Source organism: Dermacentor variabilis, chromosome 7, assembly GCF_050947875.1.
Source record: "Dermacentor variabilis isolate Ectoservices chromosome 7, ASM5094787v1, whole genome shotgun sequence".
Lineage (NCBI taxonomy): Eukaryota > Metazoa > Arthropoda > Arachnida > Ixodida > Ixodidae > Dermacentor > Dermacentor variabilis.
Genome location: NC_134574.1, coordinates 89,155,700 through 89,178,545, shown reverse-complemented (window position 1 = coordinate 89,178,545; position 22,846 = coordinate 89,155,700). Strand labels below are relative to the sequence as shown.

The 22,846-nt window shown below is 44.3% G+C and overlaps 1 protein-coding gene across 6 annotated transcripts in view; it reads right to left on the bottom strand.

Annotated features, from left to right (window-relative positions):
* LOC142587630 (uncharacterized) overlaps window positions 1-22,148 on the bottom strand; it is a 37,573-nt gene extending 15,425 nt beyond the window's left edge. For 3 of the 6 annotated variants that reach the window (XM_075698790.1, XM_075698791.1, XM_075698793.1), the window contains exons 1-4: window positions 21,980-22,148; window positions 11,495-11,655; window positions 6,736-6,762; window positions 6,536-6,615 (exon numbers count right to left, since the gene is read on the bottom strand). In XM_075698790.1, the coding sequence (XP_075554905.1) occupies window positions 6,536-6,615; window positions 6,736-6,762; window positions 11,495-11,655; window positions 21,980-22,126 (415 nt within the window). In that variant the 5' untranslated portion in view covers window positions 22,127-22,148. Of the gene's footprint in view, window positions 1-4,482; window positions 4,892-6,535; window positions 6,616-6,735; window positions 6,763-11,494; window positions 11,656-21,979 lie in introns of those variants that run through there. The other 3 variants (XM_075698794.1, XM_075698795.1, XM_075698792.1) reach the window with 2 other exon arrangements.
* Window positions 22,149-22,846: the final 698 nt, after the last annotated feature.

Sequence of the window (22,846 nt, the reverse complement as noted above, 5' to 3'; positions counted from 1 at the left end):
CAATCATGCGTTAAATGGTTAGTTAACTGCCATAAAATATGATTGGATGCGGACAACCGTCTTTACTACCCTCGAGTTCAACGTGTCATGTCATCCTATATTTAGGGTTTTTCACCGCACTGCTTCCAAATTTACTGCCAAGTATTGTTTACGTAATGCACATATAGCAGTTAATGAGGATGCACAATGGGTGATATCGATGCAGAAATTTGACGTATACGAAGACGATGTTTGATATTTGTCGAGGTAAAATGGCGAAGAAAGGTTTAAGTAGAAAGAAGTGGGAAACATGCAAATACATTGATGGATTCTATATGTCCCATTGTGCACAGTTGCACCTACCCAGTGGCTCAATAATGGGGGGAGGCGAAAAAATAAAAAAACAATAAGATCAAGGAAGCCATCGAAATTAGATTATGCACTATGCCGTCAAGAGATTTAGAGATACCTATGAGCCCACATTATACTTGCAAGTTCTATGCCGTGTTTGATTGCTTCGAAACGCACAACATAGGGGCTCTCACTGGCACTACTTGGTTGCTCAAAATGCCATCTTTTATAAGCCCGAGCATTAGATGGCACAAACATAATTTTTAACAATAGGGTAGTGCGAACTATTGAAATCAAGTAAGCGATTATATATCATGCGCTATTCCGCTAATACTTCTGTGTCTTTATTGATCCCTCTGAGGCTACGTCACATGTACAAGTGTTATGCCATGATTCTATTGTTTGATTACGTAGAAGGGGGCTGCTCTCCCTCGCACGATTACATGCCCGCAATATATATAACGGGCGCTCTAAATTAAGCTTTATGGCTTTCTTAAAATTAGGCACGGGGAGAAATGCAAGGACCACCTCTGCAAATAAGTTATGTGGTAAGGGGACGTAATCTCAGATGATAATTATCGCTGTCAGCAGCCCAATTACTCAAATTGAATAATTAACTTTTCTTGACTGCAGTAAGTGTGTATGTTTGCATTCAAAAGTTAGAGGCAGTCCTCTTCCTACACAGTTTCACTTGGAGGAACTCTTCTAGCATGTCTGTGCTCCGAAATATCCGTCTGGAAGTTTTAATTGTCGTTCGCATGATTACTCATGCTGCACAGCGAGGATCCGGGCAAAGTTCCTCCCTGATGTCACGCGGCTGTTGCACGCGGCGTATAGTCTGACAACAGGGTGGAGGCATAGGCAAAGATGATAATTGTTTCCCTTCCCCTCTCCACTGGCGAAATCACGATACGACAGTGCGGTGTGCCGTGTCGGTGTTGCTCTTGATTTCAATAAAACTTGCAGAACTTGGAAATCGGCAGTCACTTTATTTGCGTAGCCCAGGCAAGGACCATGTCCGCTCGTCTAGTTGCCATTACACATGCGCACTGTCCTCCAGCTTCTCCGCTCGTGCCATTATCTCGGCACGGCAGTGCCCGCCACCGTTACAGGCTGCGCAGTCGCATGTTACGACAGCAGTTCCGGTTTTTCGTTTTTTTTTATTATTTCGCCAGCCAATATGGGAAGGGGGATAGTTACCATCTTTGCCAATGCCTCCGCCCCGTTGTCAGACTAAACGCCGCACCCAACAGCCGCGTTACATGAGGGAAGAGCTTTGCGCCGATCCTCTCTTGCATATGTAATCATGCGAATGGCAATTATAATTTGGAGTCGGTTATCTCGGAGCGCAGACACGCTAAAAGAATTCTTCCAACTTATACTGCGTAGAAACACGACTGCCTCTAACTGTTGAATACAACCATACGCACTTACTGCATTTAACAAAAATTAATTATTCAATTTTAGTTAATTGGGCTGCTGACAGCGATAATTACCATCTCAATTTGTGTCCCCCTAGCCACATAACTTATTTGTACAGGTGGTCTTCGCGTACCTCCCAGTGCCTAAATTAAAGAAAACCATAAATCTTAATTTTGAACACCCCGTAGATAAGTACTCTCGGGCCATCACTTTCGGCGACGAAAGAGGCTATTTATGGCGCGGCTGTTCTAAAACTATTTCTTTTCGGATTTAGACTACCAACCAACTCTTAGGTAAGTCTAGGGAATGGTCTGATAGATTTGACAAGCAATGGTACCTCTCTTTTCGTGGTCTGCGTGTCATAATTTGTGTACCTCATGCACCGAATAGTCACTCTGTGAAATCTGAGCCAACTTAGTAACTAAGCACCTTAATTTTCTTCTCCGCACGTCGTGGTTCCATAGTGGCTGTGATGTTGGGTTGCTAAGCACGACGTGGCGGGAAGGATTCGCGGTCACGGCGGCTGCATTTTGATAAAGACGAAATGCGAAAACATCCCTGGCACTTGCGTTAAACCAAGCATCTGAATATGCTTGGTTTAAACCCTCTTTCCCACCGTCGTCACATTAATTCTCTGAAACTTCTGCACTGTCTATGTTACTCTCCACATTATGCTTCCCCTAACACATATCTGACCCGTGCAAAGCCCCTAATCACGAGAAACAGCAATTACTTAAACTTATCCGTCTTTTTTGCTCGCACCAACACTTTTAAATACAGTTTTTTTCCTCTGACAATTGAACTCTGGAATGACCTGCCTGGTTTCATCCGTTCTTTACCACATAGAGAATTTGGGGATGCCATTGAATGGTACCCTTAGTCATGTTACTCACATATCCTTCTTTTGTATAGTGATTTTCTTTCTCACATATTGTATTCACCCACACCTCCAATAGCCCTGCTGGGCTGCAGTATTTGTAAGTAAATAAATAAATAAATAAATTTAGGTGCGTGTTAAAGAACTCCAGGTGGTCCAAATTATTCCGGAGTCCCTTACAACGACGTGCCTCATAATCAGATCATGGTTTTGGCAAGTAAAGCCGCATAACGTTTACCCCATCATCATCATCATCATCATCATCATCATCATCATCATCATCTGATTATATGTCCACTGCTGGATGAATGCGTCTTCCTGCGATCTCCAAGTACCCCTGTCCTGTGCCAACCAACTCCGTTTTGCGGCAGCGAATTTTCTCATTTCATCACCGCACCTAGTTTCCTGCCATTCTAGACTGCGTCTCCTTTATCTTGGCACCCATTCTGTAAATCTCATGGTCCATCGGTAATCTATCCTGCGCATTACATGGCCTGCCCTGCTTCATTTTTTTCTTTTATTGTCAATTAGAATATCGGGTATTCCCATTTGCTCTCCGATCCATACTGCTCTCTTATTGTCTCTTAAAGTTACGCCTTAAATTCTTCGTTCCATTCCTCTCTGCACTGTCCTTTACGTGTTCTCGAGCTTCTTTGCCAGCCTCGAAGTTTCCGCTCCCTATGTTAGCACCAGTAGAATGCATTCATTGCGCACCTTTTCTTTCAGTGATGGTGGTAAGCGTCCAGTCAGGTACTGACAATGTATGCGGTATGCGCACCATCCCATTTTTATTCTTGTGTAAGTTTCATTCTCATGATCAGGGTCCACTGTGATTAACCGACCTAGGTAAACGAACGCCTACACAGACTCTAGAGGCTGACAGGCGATCCTTAACTCTTGCTCCGTTGCCAGGCATTGAGCATTATCTTTCTCTTCTGCATATTATTCTTCAACCCAACTCATACAATATCTCTGTTAAAATGCTCAATCATTTGCTGTAACTCGTCGCCAGTGTTGCTGAACAGGAGAATGTCATCTGCAAATCGAAGGTATCTGAGATATTCGCCATTGATCCACACTCCTAAGCCTTTCCAGTTTAATAGCTTCAATACTTCCTCCAATCATGCAGTGAATAGCACTGGAGAGATTGTCTCTCCTTGCATTACCCCTTTTTTAGTATGATTTCATTACTCTATTTCATTACTTGTTTATTTATTAGGACTTTTCGAGGTCCACTTACAGTTGCTACACTTCCTGAAGAGGGTATTCATTGTTCGGAGCCTATATCTTTTCGTAAATTCTACCAACGTCTCCCATCTAGCGTTCCTTCAATTTATGCCGTAGTTGCCAAGTGCTTGTTCACTAGCCTGCTTTTTGCCCACTTTTGCATCGAAGTCGCCCTTGACTACAGTACACTGAGTTTGCACATTTTCCATGGCTAATTCAACACCTACATAAAACTGTTCTATTTCTTCCTCATCGTGGTGGAGCTTGGAGCGCAGGCTTGGGCTACCATTATTCTATACCACCTATTTAGCTTGATTACGTTTACTTTTAGCCTCTTATTAATGGCGCAGAATTCATCAATTTCCCGCTATGTCCTTATGGATTAGGAATCCTACCACGCATTGCTTCTTATCTGGGAGTCCTCTATGTCAGACGAGTGTGGCCGTGATTTAGCAATCTATAAGCCTCACCAGTTTTTCCCTCACTAAGGCCAATAATATCCCACAGAACGCCTGATAGTTTCTCAAAGAGTCCTGCTAAGGTAGCGTCACTCGAGAGGGTTTGTGTGTTGAACGTTGCCAAGTATAGCTTCCAGTGGCGGCCTCTCCAGGTCCAGAGATTCTCAGCACCCTCTGTTGCGTTGCAGGTCTGACCGCCGCCATGGTGAAGGGTTCCACAGCTGCTGGTGACTGAGGACCATGGGTCGATTGAAGCAGATTTGTAAAAAAAAAAAGAAAAAAATCGGCTGCTTGTGCGAGTGTTGTGAGAAATTTGCTGTTTTCTGATGGCAAAGGGTCTATTGTGTATGCAACAAGATAGCGAGATAATTGCAACACTTTCAACGCTATCCAGGCATGACTCCAGGATCCTTTAGAAGTGTTTTTGGCTCAGTTTTTTTTTTCTGTTACCATCGCAATGCTCCTCTCGTTGTTTTCCTGCGCACATGCGAGGACTTTTTGTTATAGTAGTGGCACTGTGGACAGTAAGATATATGCTGCCCCGGCAGCCTTGACTTTGTCATCTTTGCCCAGAATTCTGAAATGAAATAATCATAGGCCTTGTAGTTCAGAAAATACCCGCTGAGGAAATTGTGACGTCTTTCAGACTTCTGAGCGACTACAGTAATGTCACCTATGAAGAATGCATTGATGTAATGACTGTCATAAAAGTGGCGTTTTTCATTTCATCGAATGGTACCAAGCCACAGTTAATTAACAGGCTCTTGGGGTATCTTTAAATTGAAGAATAGGAATGCATTGGCTTAGTTTCTCGTCCATAAGGTAGCCGATTATTTGGCTATCTATGTTGCTTCGGCAACCTGCTTTCGCGACCAACAAAGTTTCAAAACAATGGCATGGCGGATTTTTTTGCAATCACTTGCTATCATTTTGCGTGTACAATGGACCCTTTGCCTTCGGATAACAGCAGATTTCTGAGAGCACCTGCACGAGCAGGCAGTTCGTTTTGATAAAGCAGGTTAAATCTTGTCGTCAACCTCCCAAGACCGTTTCTAAACGAATATTTTTCTGAACGATGTGCTTCAGCTACCTTGTTATAGTACTGCGATAACTTGAGGCTGCGCAAGTTTTACTTGCAGTTGCTATCAAAGAGTGACATTATGCCCGAAAACGATCTTGAAAATGCTGTGTTGAGGAATGTGCAGAAAGTAAGACCGTTCCTTTACGCTCAATGCTTGCTAAATTAAGCAAAAGGCAAAAAAAATTGAGACTGCACTATATACACGCCTACCTCTTCTAGCTGCACATACCCTAACCACCTTGGAGTGAAAGAGCAATGACGCGAATTGAGGTTCCAGCGCTTGTGAGCCAAAATAGTAGAAAAACGTCTAGAATTCACTTCAAAAACTTTTCCCTGGAGCAACTATGTATGATTTTTCAAATGAAGTATAGGCTATGTACAAAAAATAGAAGTGCTATCTAATATTGCACCTCTTCGATGCCAAATATTGCCAGAAATGACAAATGTTTGCATTCGCTTCAAGGAAAAGCACATTTCATTGAATTTAGCTCATTGGATCACATGCTCTGGCAGTGCCCTGTGTTACAGGATTTTAATACAGAAGAAGACTGGACGAAGGCCATCACAGACCCGAGGCAGGACGTCCAGCTCCTGGCTGTCCAGAGGGCCCGTGAACGAGCGGAGAGGCATGGCCTCTCTGTTCCGACATGGGGCTAGCCAACGGCTAGGTAGGAACCTGCAGGCCCCCGCTTAGCTCCTCAGGACCCCAATAAAGTCGTTTGCTGCTGCTGCTCCGCCATTACTCGTTATGTGCATATCGGCCAATTTTAACACCCTCTTAATCCACTCCCATACAAGAAAATTATAAGCTCTGGAAACAAAGGACGCTACACAATTACTAGAAATCCGATGATATGCTACCCGTAGAGCTATGCATTGTTCTAGATGTTGAAAATGTCACTGCATGAGTCAGACGAAACAAATCATTTTGTAGGCAACTTTGTGAAATGTCCCTGAAGTTCAAGAACGTCCCTCAAAGCGAATAGACCCAGTCTACTCGACGTTTATTCATGTTCATTATTCCAAGCCCTCAGTTTCCTGTCTCTGTCGCTATTTTTTATGCTTTTGAAGAAAACGCACAACCAGGCTTTGCCAAAGCGCTGTTCTTGCAGCTAAAATATAAGATAAATGCTTTCTTACTTGACTCCGTTATGTAAGTAGTGTTGACCTTCGTATAATCGCTAGTATTTCGTATAACATCGTATCGGAATGTGAGATTCCTGAAAGGTATTTAAAAAAGAGTAATTTCTGCACTCCGTTTTATGAATGGCTAAAGGTTCAAGCTAAGCAACTCTGCAAAAGCTGACGATATGCTGTGCAATAAAATCTTTCGTACGCACCCTGGCTTCGGCGCCGAAGTCGCATTGCTGAAATGAGAAAGAAATGAGTGAAACAAAAGCAACGCACCAAGAGGTACATCTTTTCTTTTTTGCTTTATCATTTCCATTTCCAACCTACCAAAGTTTATTTCGCGTTACAGAAAAAGCAACGCTCTATTTCCACAGTTTTCAGATTTATTGAAAATATTTTGCTTGCTCTGCCTCATAGCAATACTGGTAAGTTTGAGAATATTTAAGAGAAATTCTAGTTTTTTTCCATTGAGAAGCAATAAAAAAGTCTAATGAATACATTGCTGTGCCAAAAGAGAAAAAAAGGAAAATAAGGACTTGGGAAGGAAGAGTACGAAACGACAGATTAAGCGCTGAACAAATCAACTACGTCTACAGAAAAAGCGTCTACCATAGTGTCGTTTCCTTTCAGGAATTGAATTACATCTCTAAAGCTCTTAGTCGTGAAAGGATCATTCACTTGCAACGCTTTCAAGTTCTTTAAAGGAAACTGGCTAACTACCTGTTGCCAAGAGCCTTTCTCGCTTACGATGGCACGGAACGGAATTCCTTCCTTATGAGATTTCGCTGTGAAAAACAATGTTAAGGAAGCACCTTTACATTCACTTATTGCCTTGACTAACTTCGAAAGATGAAGTTCTGTGCAAAGGGCAATAGCTTGTTTCTTGGCTCTTGTTGCCTTCTTTTTTTTTTGACTAGGACAAAGTTCTTTTCTACAGCTTGTTGTGCCTTGTCGCTAAACACACCTCCTGAGAAGACCACGAAGCCTCCTGTCTTATCAGACTGAAGCTGGAGGGTATTTTCTTTGAAAAAAGTTACGACGGTCCTTGTAGGGTCTCTGGACTTCAAACAAAACCACCAGTGAAGACCAGGAGAGATGCCTCTTAGCAGGAGTTGATGCCCCTGGTAAAGCTCCCAACAAAGTGCGGTCCGATAAGTCCAGAGACCCTACAAGGACCGTCGTAACTTTTTTCAAAGAAAATACCCTCCAGCTTCTTCAGTCTGATAAAGAAGGATGTTTCGTGGTCTTCTCAGGAGGTGTGTTTAGCGACAAGGCACAACAAGCTGTAGAAGAGAACTTTGTCCTAGTCAAAGAAAAGGCAACAAGAGCCAAGAAACAAGCTGTCGCCCTTTCCACAGAACTTCATCTTTCGAAGTTAGTCAAGGCAATAAGTGAATGTAACGGTGCTTCCTTAACCCTGTTTTTCACAGCGAAATCTCATAAGGAAGGAATTCCGTTCCATGCCATCCTAAGCGAGAAAGGTTCTTGGCAACAGGTAGTTAGCCAGTTTCTTTTAAAGAACTTCAAAGCGTTGCAAGTGAATGATCCTTTCACGACTAAGAGCTCTAGAGATGTAATTCAATTGCTGAAAGGAAATGACTCTATCGCACACGCTTTTTCTGTAGACGTAGTTGATTTGTTCAGCGCTCAATCTGTCGTTTTGAACTCTTCCTTCTCAAGCCTTTTTTTTCCTTTTTTGGCGCAACAATGTATTCGTTAGATCCCAACCAACTAGCCCAGCAACAAGTTCTACTCAATAAAAGTCCTGGCTCCATTTGATTCAGAGTGATATATTCGATGCGCAGGGCATCTTAGTCGAGTTTCATTCTTAAAGAATACAAGAATACTGAAGTCCTTACTTCGAAACGGTGAAAGTTTTGCCGTTACCGCTACTTCCCAAAATTAAATTTTTTTTATTTTGGGCACTCTGATTAGGCAAGTCAAAATTATCATAAAACCGATGATAGCACGAAGTTACAAAGGAAACCCATACTAAGGCTTCGCAGTTACAGAAACATTCTTGGTCCACGGATTGAACGCCAGATCAACGCCTTTTTCGGGCGTTTGCTCTGGTACCTGAGCCAGGTCACCCGAGTGAGGCTGAATTATTCGACTACTTGAAGTTTGGGGAACGCTGAATATGGGAAACTGCTTTGGGGTGGAGATCCCCAAATCGAAGTACATTTCATGAAAGCAAAAAATGTCAACTACCCTCCAACAAATACGGGCACCCTCACGACGGCGTTTTCTCTCTCTCTCTCTATCTCTCATGAGAGCGTGCTACCCTCATCTACACTCACCCTCATGGAGTTCGGTGACGTGAAGTTTGGAGCAGGAAGGAATGTGAAAACTATGGTTAAGGTGGTCGACTTGGACAAAGAGGCTAATTGAGGAAGTCGTGGTTCAAGCCGCTACAGTTATCTGTGTGTTTTTCAGCAAGCGCTTTGTATTTTGTCGCAAAGTTGCCGTTGCACTAAAACGACAACTGGTGAGGTATTCTGTAAGAGTCCACCTAGTGGACTGTCCATATCGGCCACTGCTCATTGGCTAGGGCCGCTTGTCTCCTCCTCCCTCGTACAGCTGCGTCCAATCAGCAGCCGCCGAAATGGACAGTCCACTAGGTGGACTCTTACAGAATACCCCCCCTGCTCAATCTTTTCTTCTGCCAATGTCATGAGGCTGCAGAGTTAATCATCTTTCGTGGGTAGCCTCCAAAGGGAGCCTCCTCGGTTCCAGCGAGGAATTTTAGCGTTAGCTAGCACACTTTTTTTTCAAGCAACACGTCGCTACGAGGCTGATCACTAACGATGGGAGCCGTGCATCCGTTATGCCAGTGAAACACCGCAGGTCATCAAATTCACCGTCTGTAAACATGTTCCCTTGGTGGCCGCTATCGAATGTTCGACGCGTAAACGCGCTGAGAGAATATTATTGTGATCTAACTTAAATGAACCTGCGTGTTGCTGCTCAAACAAAACGACCAACCAGTTTGTAAGTATTAGCGTTGTACAATTTGAATGGATAAACGGTCCGGACTGCAGTCGATACCAATGAGCTGCTGGTTTTCGAACGCCAGTGAGGTCTTAAAGCCTTTATTGAAATAATAAAGCATAGATTTTAATAACAGAACTCTAATAAAATCAATAACCTGATTATTTTATCAGAAGTGACTTTGTAACTATGTTTCTTGTTAATTATATGTACGTTTATCCATAAAATGTATAGCCGCGTCGAGCGACCCTGACAGAAAAAATTGGAATTAAAATATACGACCTGATTACATTGGCTCTACTTACGCGCTTCAAGCTTGAACGCGCCCGCGGTTGATTTTTCACTCTCTGTGGGTGAAAACAACTTGAGCGCGTGCGGGGCCTGCGTGAATGTCCGGGGGGACTGTCTAATCATGTCCTGCATTTACCTCAATTTCTCGATTGATAAGGCTCCGTTCACGATAATATTGACGCCTTAGAGATTCTCGAGTACTAATACATCAGTTTTGCTTGTCTTACCATTTGGCTTTGGTGTCCCTTTAAGATAAGCGAACAAATACTGAGCCCCCGGATTGGCCTCTCTGAACATTCGTACTCGCGAGAGGATGCTGCGGCGCATGATCTCGATGCATCTACTGTAGTTTTCGCCCAAATTCAAGTGCTCAAAGCTTTGTCGCTTGCTACACATTATCTCGTCAATAAAGTAACTGGTTGTATTTATTGGTTACTAAAATGTAGTTGAATTACAGTGAACCTTACCGAGCAAGCAAAGTAATCGTTAACTTAAAAAATTGCCAAAAAGTCAATGTATTACACAAAATTAATTGTATTTAAATCGTTACGTAAACGTCTGCTCTGTAGTACTGTTGTGCGAAGCTTTTCCCTTCTTTGCCAGGTACACTCATGAGCATTCGCCGGGTGGAAGTGTCAAACAGGTACTTGAGCTGGTACTGAAAATGAGCGCGTATGGATTCCGGCGATTCTATTCTTGACCGAGTGCGAGTCAAGTTCAGGGACAGCGCATATGATGGTGAGCGACTGGTGGTGAGTGCTCGTGAGCACCAGTGACTGAGCTGAAGTGAGTTCGAATGAGCTAAGTGCCGGTGAATGTGAATTGAAGCGCGTCGGACCAAGCACTGACGACCATCATGTTCATCACTCTTTCCTTCGCTCGTTTGCACGAACATTTTGCGATTGGTTGGCAATGCAGAAATCCATCACAAAGACCTTCCAAACACTCCAGGCTCTAACAGACTAGGCAGAACATGCACGCAGTATATCGTTATATGCTTTACGCGGCAACTTTGTGTTGTATGTACCCCATATTCAAAGAGCCAAGGAGTATGCTGCGCCGTACTTCAACGCCAACGTCACTATATATCATGTCAATAAAAGAAAAAGTGCTGAAGAGTGCGAGCCGACGTAATGGAGCGAGGGAGGGCGCTAGTAAACATAAACTTGTAGGTGAACGAGTGCCAATGACCGTTGATGAGTGAGTACGTGTACATGACCGAAGTTTATTAGCATGCGTTAGTGTGAATGAGTGCCGGCTACAGTGGGTCGACGTGGTTGTGCATGAGTGCTGGTCAATATCTGCTTGTTTGATTGCGCCAGGCCGGTGGGTGCGAGTGAACGACGCGAGTGGGCGCACACTGTCCCCATAAGCAACCTTCAGTAAACGAGCGTCTGTTGCAGTTGTCGGTTCGAATTCGTGCAGAATTCAAAAATCTAGTCACAAGCGAACAGACTTGTCTGCGACAAAAATTACTATATATATTTAGTATCCTTGCACACTCGTGACGAAAAACACGCTTTACTCATTGATTCCTCCTCCCATGCGCCCACATCCTTCAGAAACATTTGAGTACAGTGTTTTGCGATTGCCTGACAAGTTACATATCAGGTGAGCGCTGTACTTTATAAAATGGTAAGATTCGTAGGAGAAAATTGTAGTATAGTTTTTTTTTCGCATACTTGCCTGGTTTGATGCGGTGGTATCCAGAAATGTTCTTCGCGAATGAACGATACGTTGGTGGTTTCAGTGGAGACGAACCTGGACTTCATGCATTTCCAGTTACCTCTTGGCCATAAGTGCTTTGAGACAAGCAGCAGCACAAGATCTTTATCACTTCCTAGGAGCTGGAATACCGAATGTTGGAAATGTATGCACTATATGAATATTGATGATCGAGGACAGTTTTTAAAACATATTATTTATTTATGTGTTTACTTATTTATTCATGCATTGATTTATCTATTTATAAAGTACTGCGAACAAGATGTACACGCAGGGTGAGCAGAATACACAAGATTATTTAGACAAGAAGAACAGGATGAAACAAGCTTGTGACACATTCATCACAGAAATTCTTCGGTAATAAGGTACAGGATTAAGAAAACTTAAAGTTGCTTATAAGACAACACTAATTTATAGAAGAAATAACAACATTATTTACACGGATGGTATACAGGTCACGGACAGTGGGGAATTGCTTCAGTTAGTTTATTCCAGTCAGCTTCTGTTCATCGAAAAAAAAGTACCGAAAAGTGTCAGTCCTTGCAAAAATTGGTGTTAGAGAATGAGGGTAGGGGTATCGACTGGGTCTGATTATCAAGGTGGATACATACATTGCGCTGTGTACGGCTAGCCTATGATTAAGTTTGAAAGGAACTATGGTCGACTATTCTTTCTTCGAAGTCATGATAGTTCAATGCGGTTTGTGGTTAGTAATGCAGTCGGGGAGTCAGTAGGTATACATTTATTCGAAAAAAATCGTGTTGCTGAGTTAAAATGAACTCGTCTGAAGTAAACTCGTCTGCTTAGTTGCGCCAGGTTTTGTTGAACGGTTAAAAAAGAACGGGTAATTCTAGATATTGTTATCACCTAGTTGGGTTGTGGCAAGATAGTGATGCGCAGTAGAGAGAACACCACGGATAACAGCCTTGAATTTCAAGTCAATGCGCAAACCGGAATCGTTGGAGCTGATGAAGGAGTTGCATCTGGATGTCACGGATGCGCTCTGAAAACCACAGCTGATTGACGCTATTCTTGCTCTAGAAGCTGAGGATAATGAGCTTACGGAACGCCTGGAGATCATTAAAGAGAGGGAGACTGCAAAGCCCCGCAGAGGAACGTAAAGAACAGAAAGAGCGGGAACGCGAAGAGCGATAACGTAAAGAACCCAAGGAGCGGGAAAGTGAAAAGTGGAAACTTAAAGAACAAAAAGAGTAAAACGTGAAGAACGGCAACACAAAGAACCCTACGTGACAGGATTTGTTGTTCAATACGATGCGAGCGAGTGAGGCATGGCTGTTGTACTCTGCCAATAGAGAGAGAACTACAAAGAACACCCCGTCCTTTGCGCAGTTGGGAAACTCACTAGTCGCGAACAGGCGTACAGCTCTACTGAGAAAGAATGTGCATGTCACGGAAGGGTTGTTCAAAAATTGTCTTGCTATCTTAGGGGCTCGAAGTTTGCCACGGGAACAGATTATTGTCCTCTCAAATGCTTACAGAGCCTACAAATGCTTACAAATGCTTCGACTAAAACCGATGGCTTTAGTCGAAGCCCCTAGATCGAGTATGCGCCTCAAACCTTTCATGAAACCCGTGTTTTTTTCCCTGATGTAGGATTAGAAGGGTCTTATTTTGGGGCACACGGCTGATTCATGTGTTGTAAAGCGTATAACAAGTTCATGTATGTATTTACTGCTGCTGTAAGATCTGTAAAACGGTCACTGTTGAGGGGAAATAAGCCTGGCTGAGCTCATCGAGAATTTGACTCGCGATTGTTCACTGAGTGACTGAGTCTCGGTGTAGTTCTGCTGACACGTGCTATGAGCGAGAAACTGTTACAGACCCTTCTGAGTCACCTAGACTCGGACCGAGATCGTGAGCGACGTAGGAAAACGCCCACAATGTTTCGTGCTCCAGAGAGCTGTGGGACAACCCACGACGACTACAAGCTCCCGACGTGCGTCATTCTTCTGGCCAGCGGATGTCGTCCCCTACCCATCAGGATCACCTTCGGCGACGGGGCAATCTGTTAGGGTTCACTTTGTGCGGCCATGAATGGAACAGATTCCAAATGCCTGAGACACGACGTGCCTAATCGTCCCACTCGTGGACATCAAAACACTTGTCAGTCGAGTGTGCGCGACGGGGTTGTACGCAGAATGTGCAAATCCTACTGTCATCTATACTTATTTCGCCCCCTCTATACCAAGGAGTGGTTTCTCCGCGAATTCCTCGGTGCAAGCTGACTCGGCGTGACCTACGCTCACCACCTCTACGTCAGGGAGTAGTTTCTCTCGGTATTCCACTCTGTAGGTTAACCAGTGTGCTGACAAAGACCTCTACCAGGGAGCAAGAAAGAATGAGGTTGGCCGGCTGGTGTAGCGTATAAGAAAGCCAGCGAGACATCACTTACAAGTCTTCCCTGCCTTAGCGTGCTGAACCACGCACGCCGAACGTACCTGTACTTTTTCATAGTAAGCTATTATGGGCTCACTCCAATCGCCGTTTTGGTTGGCAATGGTGTCCGCCGCCGCAGCTGCCGCCGCCGGTGTCCGGTGTCCGTAGCAGTTATGGCCGGGAGTGAGAAAAAAATACCCAGTTCTTGGCGGGATTTAGCCTGGGCCCGCTGCGTGGGAGTAAGCTACTCTACGACAAAGCCATGCCAGCGCTTGCTAGCATTCCTTCGTAAAATACTCTGTAAAGGCGTCCTAGCGTGCCAGGAGACAGGCGATGTCACATGTGCGCCGCCTACCACCGATGCGTACACATTTTGCATTGCAGTTGCGTATTATTATACCACGTAGAATGCGATGTAGCAGATGCACATGTAGCGGTGCAAGGGAGTTGCGATATTTAGGGAAGTTAGAAGAAGTAGATCTGTACAAGAATGCTAGAAAATATAGTATGCACCTGAATAAATCAGGCTGGCTTAGTACCGCGTTTTCTCTGTTGTTGCGCAACACAAACAGATAAGGAGTCAATGATTTGATAAAATTGATAAGGAATAATGAGGGGCTATGTTGGTCTGGTCGTAATGGTTAGACGTGGATTGATAAGCTGCTAAATAGCTATAAAGGCATATAATGGGCGGATATATTTTGATAAGGTTGATAAGGACCGATAAGGATTGATAATGGTCGAATCAAGTCCGATAAGGATGAAGGGCCGATAAAGTTTGGACTATGCCAGGTAAGGTTGATCAGGACAGGCAAGGATTGTGTGGATACCTCTAATGTTCATGAGGACTGATAAGGATTGACAAGGGTCGGACCGAGTCCGATAATGTTCATAATGGCGGATAATGATTCATAAGGGTCAATAAGGGTCGGATCGAGTCCGATAAGCTTTATAACAACTGATATGAGTTCATAAGGGTTTATAGATGTCGGATCAAGACCCAAAACAGATTACAAAAGAATAAAGTTTGATTTATTAAATAAAATAAAACAAAATATTTATTGTCACCATTTAATACTACAATAACGTTAAAGGGACACTAAACGCATATACTAAGTCGACGTGGAATGTTTGAATACCATTCCAACAACCTCGCAATACTTGTTTCGAGCCAAGAAAAGACTTAGTTTACGAGAGAATTGCATCTGAAGAGTCCGAACACCGTTTCCAAAATTCAGATCTCCAGCCACCTAACCGGAGGAGGGGTGACGTTGCATACACGATCGCCACCGTTTGCTGCCGTCGGTGAGTAAAATAGCGCCAGACAGACTGCGGTACCGAGCCAAGACAGAGCGACAGATCCGCCGCTGCAGTTGCTTTTTGATCAGGTGGCGTAGACCGTTCCGGTATCCCGCGACATCACATGGAAGTTGAATTCTCTGCTGCTTGCAGCTTCTGCGAGTTTCGCTAGTGAGCAAAACCAGTGCAGTAGTTTTTTAACTTCTTAAAGGGACCTGCGGGTTGCATACGCCGCTGTGAACGTCTCAGCCATGTTCTGTTGTCGTACTCGGTGGGTGGAGCTCGCAAGCGGAGCGCGGAGCCACATTCCTTTCAAACGCTCTCTTTTCAACAAAGCTGCTCTTCATTCTCTTCTGGGCACTTTATTTCGTATTAAAGTGAATTTCCATACGTGGCTGTTCTTGGTGGCTGGTAGATAACGAAAAACAGTTTGATGCAATATGCCTTGATTTCTCAAGAGCTTTTGATAGGGTTCCTCATAATGAATTAAATGAATAAATTAATTATTGAAATAATTATCAAATTGACACAGCTTGGAATAAATAAGAATATTGTGGTCAGGTGATATCTATCGGTTAGGACGCCGTACGTTAACATAAACGGCTACCAGTCCGATAATTTATTTGTAACTTAAGGCGTCCTTCGAGGGTCTGTTCTTGGACCGGTATCATTTCTCATTTATATTAACGATATTTGTTCCGACATCAGTGAAAACGCAAATGTACGACTGTTCGCCGAAGACTGCTTAATTTATCGAGAAATATGTAACCACAAGGATAAAAAAATGCTCAGCGATGCACTGACATCTGTTGAAAAAATGGTGTGAAACTTGGAAAATGCAAGTAAATAAAGAAAAAAAACTGTTTTACGTGTCACAAGCAAGGTTAAGCACCTCCTAAATTTTGATTATCAACTAAGTTCCACTGTGTTAATTACCATTAACAAATGTAAATATTTAGGAGTAACAATATCTGAAGACCTCAACTGGACTGCACATATCACAAATATTTGTTCTACCGCTGAAAAAGAAGTTATGGTTCTTACGTCGAAAATTAAAACTCACTCCAGCCTCCTTAAAGTTAACAGCGTATTTAACTATAGCAAGGTCTACACTGGAATATGCAAGCATCATATGAGGCCCCCAACAAAAAGATGAATTCGTAAAATTGAGCGGATGCAAGGAAGGGCTGCCTGGATTTACACTTTCAATGTACTCCTGTACTGATTCTGTAACAGAGATGCCGCAAGAACTAAATTTAACCCCCTTTTGGAACGCTGTCGCATAGCCAGACTGAAATTGTTGTTTTTGCTTTCTCAAAATTTATTTTACTTTGATGAAGCGCAGTACCTAATTCTGCGGCAAGTCCGGAGCCGACGAAGTGACCACTGCAAGAAACTTTCTAGTATCTCAATCTCGTGTGAACACCTATGCATACTCTTTTTTCACTAGAACCATGAGAGAGTGGAATGATTTACCGCATGCTATATGCGATTCTCAAACTGTAGAACATATTGAAACCAAGGTTACAAATTATTTTCTGTCCTCATTATCTAACATATCTTGTATAAGTTGTACAAGGTAATATTGTTATGTATAATTTTGGGATATATATGATGTAACATGTATCATGTAAGTTACAGAATGTAGTATCGTGATGAATTTTTCGGCTTAACGTTGCTGCCTAATCTTGGACATGACGGTTGTTATGTCAGATTTTGTCTTATAGTTATGTATAATCGCACGCTGTGATTTGTAAATGTATGTTTTAGCTATACATTGCTGCTTTATGTAAGCAATGATCTGTTTTGTGCTATATTTTTACCTCACCCCTGTAAAGGCCCAATCGGCCAACACTACCTGCAAATAAAGAAAAATAAGAACAATATCCGAAAGGAAGATTGAACTGCGCGCCACGGTGACATTTAGAAGATGGAGCGTTCTGGGCACGCCCGACACCTCCGTATCCTTCGCAGTGCAAGGCATTGAAGTAGGAACGCGAGCACAGCGGATTCCATGTTATACTGGCAATAAATCCGCTTCAGCTGAACGCATCGAAGTACTTTTGCGGCAAAGTATTTCACAAATAGCCTATTTTCCCATCAAATGCCTTTCTCCACTTGGATAAAAAGTGATTCAGGTCTTCTTTAAGGCTATCGGGCTCAACTTCTTATGAACAGAAAAAAGAATGAGCACGAGCGAAAGGACAGCGATTGATGGTCAAAGTGTTCGTTCTTCAAGGCACTGGCGAACATCCCTAAGCAGTCAAGGCACTTGCTTTTCCTTATTAGTGAACATGTGCTAATTCACCGAACAACTTACTGCGCATAGAATATTACACATGCGTACGACATATTAAAGATTGTTGTAAGCTTCTCCGGATATATATTCGGGCGTTGTTTGTGTTACTATGTTTTTCTGTTTCATTAAAAACAGGAACAACATGTAATCTATGCTTAGTTATTATATCAAGGTTTTATATAAGCCTAGGTGAATGAAACAACCATGCGTACGTGCTACGCATGTTCATGAATCAATGATATGTGTTTCGATCTCGCCAAAATGGGCATTGCGCCTTAAGGTTTTTATGAATAGGTTGATCATTTATTCTACTGCTAATAGGTTCCTTTGTTTATCACAATGGACACATTTATAAAATTCTACACAAAACATCTTTGTAAAGGAGTTAGGGTAGAGGTGTAGGCAAACTGGTCATTAATGAGGTTTTATATAAATCGCACACAAATTCGAGACGCAAGGAAAATCACAGCCAACGCACAAAGTTATTTGTGCATGTGCCTTTGTTTCCTGTCTCATCTTTGTGCACATTGACGGCAAAGATATTAAAAAAAGTGTCCATGTTTATGGCAGTGACATTGTGTTGGTTTCTTAAAGCGTTATGCCTGCGTCGCTCTTTTATGATGAAATAGCATCAAATGAGCCACTGAGCGAAAAAGCTGACGTCGGTAACAGCGAAAAGGCACCTTAATACCCTTTGCCTTTGACGCCCTGCCATGTGCATGCCTCGACAGAGCAGAGCGGTGAAACGGGAACCACTGCTGCAACGCCAGGTGTTGCGGGAGGGGAGGGAGCATATCCACGACGCCCTTCCACTCGCAAGCCTGTGTGAACGGCGCGCTCTTCGTCCGCGCAAGCTGTCACCTGCGTTCGCACTCCGCCAGCGTAATCGCTATAAAGAACCTAATGCGCAGAAAAAACTGAATAAATTCAAAAGGAAAAAAAGTTCGCGGTAGTGGGTTCCGAAGCCACGACCCTACGCCCAACGGGCGAGGGCCTGACCCATTGGACTAAACCGTCGCCGCCTGGACGACAGGTCCGTGCAGTCTCCTTTATGACATCATGCTGCTTGGTGCGAAATTTCCGTTGCCAAGCCCGGCGTGATGAAAGTGGCGACGTCAAAATCCATGCCGCTTACACGGGAGCGCCCACATTAGATTCTATGGCGTTTGGGCGAGGTAGCATTACCTAACTGATCAAAGTGCACCAGCCTTGTACTATCCAGGAGGCGTTGGCCGAACGTCTCAACGCCCTCGCCTCCCCGCGAGTAGTTCTTAACTCGAAGGACCGCTCAGCGGCGTTCCAGTGGACCGTAATGTTTTCGCATTAAGAACTCATAAGAAGCGCTTAGGTATCCTCGGATTTTGAATATAGCTGTAAGCTGGGGCGCTATAACGTAAAACTATTCCAAACTTTTCTATTGCCATTCAGCTATCAGCCCTCCGTGATTGGTCAAGAACTTTTTTTGACCACCCCCCACTTCACCTGTCTGTCACGCGACGTCGCGAAAACCGCAATACTTCCACCTGATATGATGTGTACACAGTGATTATGCATGATTTGACAGAAAAAATACAAACAGTTATTTCTGATTCGACCACTTTTCGCCATTAACCCTCGGCTATGGTAAAAAGTTTTCGGGCTGCACCCACTTCACCTGCCTGCCACATGCCGTCACAAAACCTCACAAACTCACCGCGTCAAAGTGACGTGTACGCGATCAAGATGCATTAATATGCCGAACAAAACTGAATTTTTTTCGGAATAGCCGCAGGCTGCCCCGTTCCGAAAGGAATAAAAGATGGCTGCCGCCGATCGCTGAGACACGGGCTACTCGCACCTGCCGGAGAGCATGGGTGTATTTGCGTATAATAAATGATCTTGCGTGACCGTGTAACGTTTTCAAGCACTTTCGGCACGTTTACTACCTCATTCTGCCAACTCTTTTTTGCTGAGGGTAAGGTATAGCGTCATTCTTAAGCTTCCGTTGCATGCCGCCGCGATTTTCGACCAGCCACCACAAGCTAAGTAAGGGAAAGCCGACCAATCGCAGACGTCGGCACCATCCTCTTCATCCGGTTATCGATTTTCAGTGCACTGGCTCTGCCCCAGTGAATCCCTCTGCACTTGACCGTTCTCTTCGCCTCTTGTCAGCCAATTAGACACGACAAGCCGCTCAGTGTAGGCAATGTTATTCGTTTTTCAAGCAAACAAAAGTGACCTCCTATGAACGAGGAGAGCGTTTGATTGGTCTGTTCAGACAACCCTGCGGGTGACCGCCCGGTGCTTGCGTCAGTGGTTGCGCAAATTTGACGTCAGGAAATAGGAATACAAACATATTGGAATAGTATTACGTTATAGGGCCCCTGTCTTACAAAAGCAAAAAATACAAAGCTTTGTTATTAACCCACAGATGCTTTTGCCTACGCAAAGCCGCACAGCCCTGCTTTTGCCCCTCTTTTAGCCTATTTGCGTTCTTTGGTATGCACCGCAGTTTGCTTCTCCTAACTTTCGTTGCACAAGACCTACAACTCCCCAACAACTGATTAAGAGTTATCAAGATATGCTCAACGCACTTTATTCAGCCATATCAGGACTCAGAAGCAATTACTATAGGCAAACATAAAAGAAGTATAAGTTTACAAATTGCAGCAATTAATTATATTTGGAGTCGTTTATCCAAATCCATACTTCGTTTCTGAGGAGGAGTTCAGGGTTTCTCGGGAAGGCTTTTTTTTTTAGGGGCGAGCGAGGCGGAGAGAAACGTAGACTGTCACCAAGTTTGCTTCAAAGCGGATTCTTGAACCGGTCAGTATAGAAAGACACAATATCGTAAAACACTTTCCCAAGCCAGCAGCGGTTCAGTAATCGTACTAGCCTCGTATTTTCTGTAATACTTGAGTATTCGAAGAGGTATGCACATTTTCGAAATCAGCTCTTTGATCCCGAAGCGCTTGATTAGCGTTGAAATTTTGAGGCATTAGGAAACTCCTGCCCATTTAGGCACTGTTTATGAAGTGAGTTAACACGTGCTGCTCAGCGGTGCCACAAGTGCTGTCGCGATTCACTCGTGATCACAATGGTATGGTATGGTATGGTATGGCAAAACTTTATTGAAGTCCTGCAGATAGTGAGTCTTCACGAAGCGGGTCGCTCCCACGTGGGAACCGGAAGGCCGAGCCTCTCGGCCGCATCGCGGGCGTGCTGGACAGCCCGGAGTTGGTCAGCCAGAAGAGGGTTGCGGAGAACCGCCTCCTGTCCGGGCGAGCTGTTAGCGATGATAGAGCGGGACCGGGCACACCACCAGAGCATATGGTCTAACGTGGCTATATCTCCGCAATCGTGGCCGGTAGCGTTGACGTAAGTCCGGACATATTTTATGTAATAGCGACGGATTGGCATACGTATTCCTTTGCAGTAGACGGAGCGTTAATGCTTGAGCTCTATTGAGGCGCGGATGAGGAACAAAGTAGGTTCTATGGCTGATATAGTAGTGTTTAGTAATCTCGTTGTAGGTGGAGGGCGTGTCCCTGTTCTCTGGGGAGTCGGCTTCCGATTGGTCGAGGGTAGCGCGGTGGGCAAGTTCATGCGCAGCCCCGTGAGCCGACTCGTTGAGCTTGGGAGGAGCACCCTTTATTTGACCCTGATGTGCGGGAAACTAATAATCGAAGTGGTGCGTGATTGCCTTGCCCCCAAAAAGTCTGAAGGCCTGTTTGGAAACGGCGCCTTTTTTCAAATGCTCTGACTCTAGATCTTGAATCACTATAGATGACATCTCGTGAGCTATCCAGCAGGGCTAGGACAATAGCCATTTGTTCAGCTATTTCGGAGTCCCTCGTCTGAACCAAGGCGGCATTGGTGATTCCTTGCCGACCATCGACAGTGATGATGGTGAACGCTCGACGTCCTTTACAAGAAGTGGCATCCACAAAGGTTACCTGTCGCTGATCACTGTGTATTTGCCTAAGAAGGTTGGCCGCCTTTGCCCTCCTTCTACCGCGATTATGATCTGGGTGCATGTTCCTAGGTATGGGCGCGACCGTAATGTTCTAACGAATCGACGGAGGAACGTCACAAAACTCCTCCGCTACTCTATCTGGGTGATATCCGAGTTCCTGCAAGATGGACCTCCCTGCCTTCGTTGTAGTGAAGCGAATCAGCTGTGCGACTCGCCTCCCCATTGTGTGATCACAATTGTCTCGAATTATAACTATATGCCACAATTTACTCCATGTAACACGCATGTCGCAATTAAACCACGAAATTGAGCAAAGGTGTGAACCTCTTCTCAATGCTTCGAGGATGACAATGAGCATTACATCAAGTAAATCGGGGCGCAACATAGTCAAATGCAACAGACGCTGCCACAACGAAATACACTTCTAAATAGGCAGTCCCCACGCTTCCCGCAAGCACATTTATGTAGGCGGGCATATGAGAGAAATTTGACTTGCCTGCGAAGGTTCTCCGAAAGTTCGCATCTGCGCACGCCCTAAGTACTCCTTCACGGGCTCTGTACGCGCCGCCGTCATGGCAAGGCTCGCAAGTAAAATCACAACCAGTGCTAGTAACATCGTCATACAAAAGCTGGAGCTCCGCATGATGCTCTTCTTAGCTCATAAATAAGACAAGTACCTTTCGCTGGGGTGAGTGGGGAGACTACGACTTTTCCAAAACATCATACTGACTCATAGGCCATGACCCGACATGTTTTTCTGCCAGAGGGTGCCCTTTGTAAGGCTAGTGTCGAGCGGGAAAAGGGCATCTCTAGGCATTATGTTTACAGTATGCATATTTCTTTTGGAATAACAATGATCGTCACATTTACTTTGACGTCAGAAAAGAGAAAAAAAACCAGACATCCTGGGGAACAGTAGCTACTCCAAATTTCCGTTCCGAATTTTTCCACAAACAACCTGAGCACTCTCTCGCTGCTAGGAAATACGAGAGGTGTCGCCCTTTTGCTCACGTCGATGATAAATAGCAATGGTTCTGTGCAGGTATTTAGCGTGCAATGCATTGTTCACGAGCCTGTTACTAGCTCGAAGAAGCACATGTCCCCATATTTCTACTATCCATTACGGCGTCTCACTTGCAGAATGTTTCATGAGGCTCATCACGTTCCGACAACCTTGCTATTGTCGTGGAACCTCCTCCTACCTCCAGCACAGAGAACGAAATTTCAACAAAAGCGGAGCAACAATAGAGCCCAGCGGCCGAATTGACTGTAGCGCACCAAGCGGATGGTATTAACACCTTTCAGTTTCGGTTTTGGGCGCGAGCATGAACGCCAGTTGGAGCACGCCACGCCGGCTCCGCTG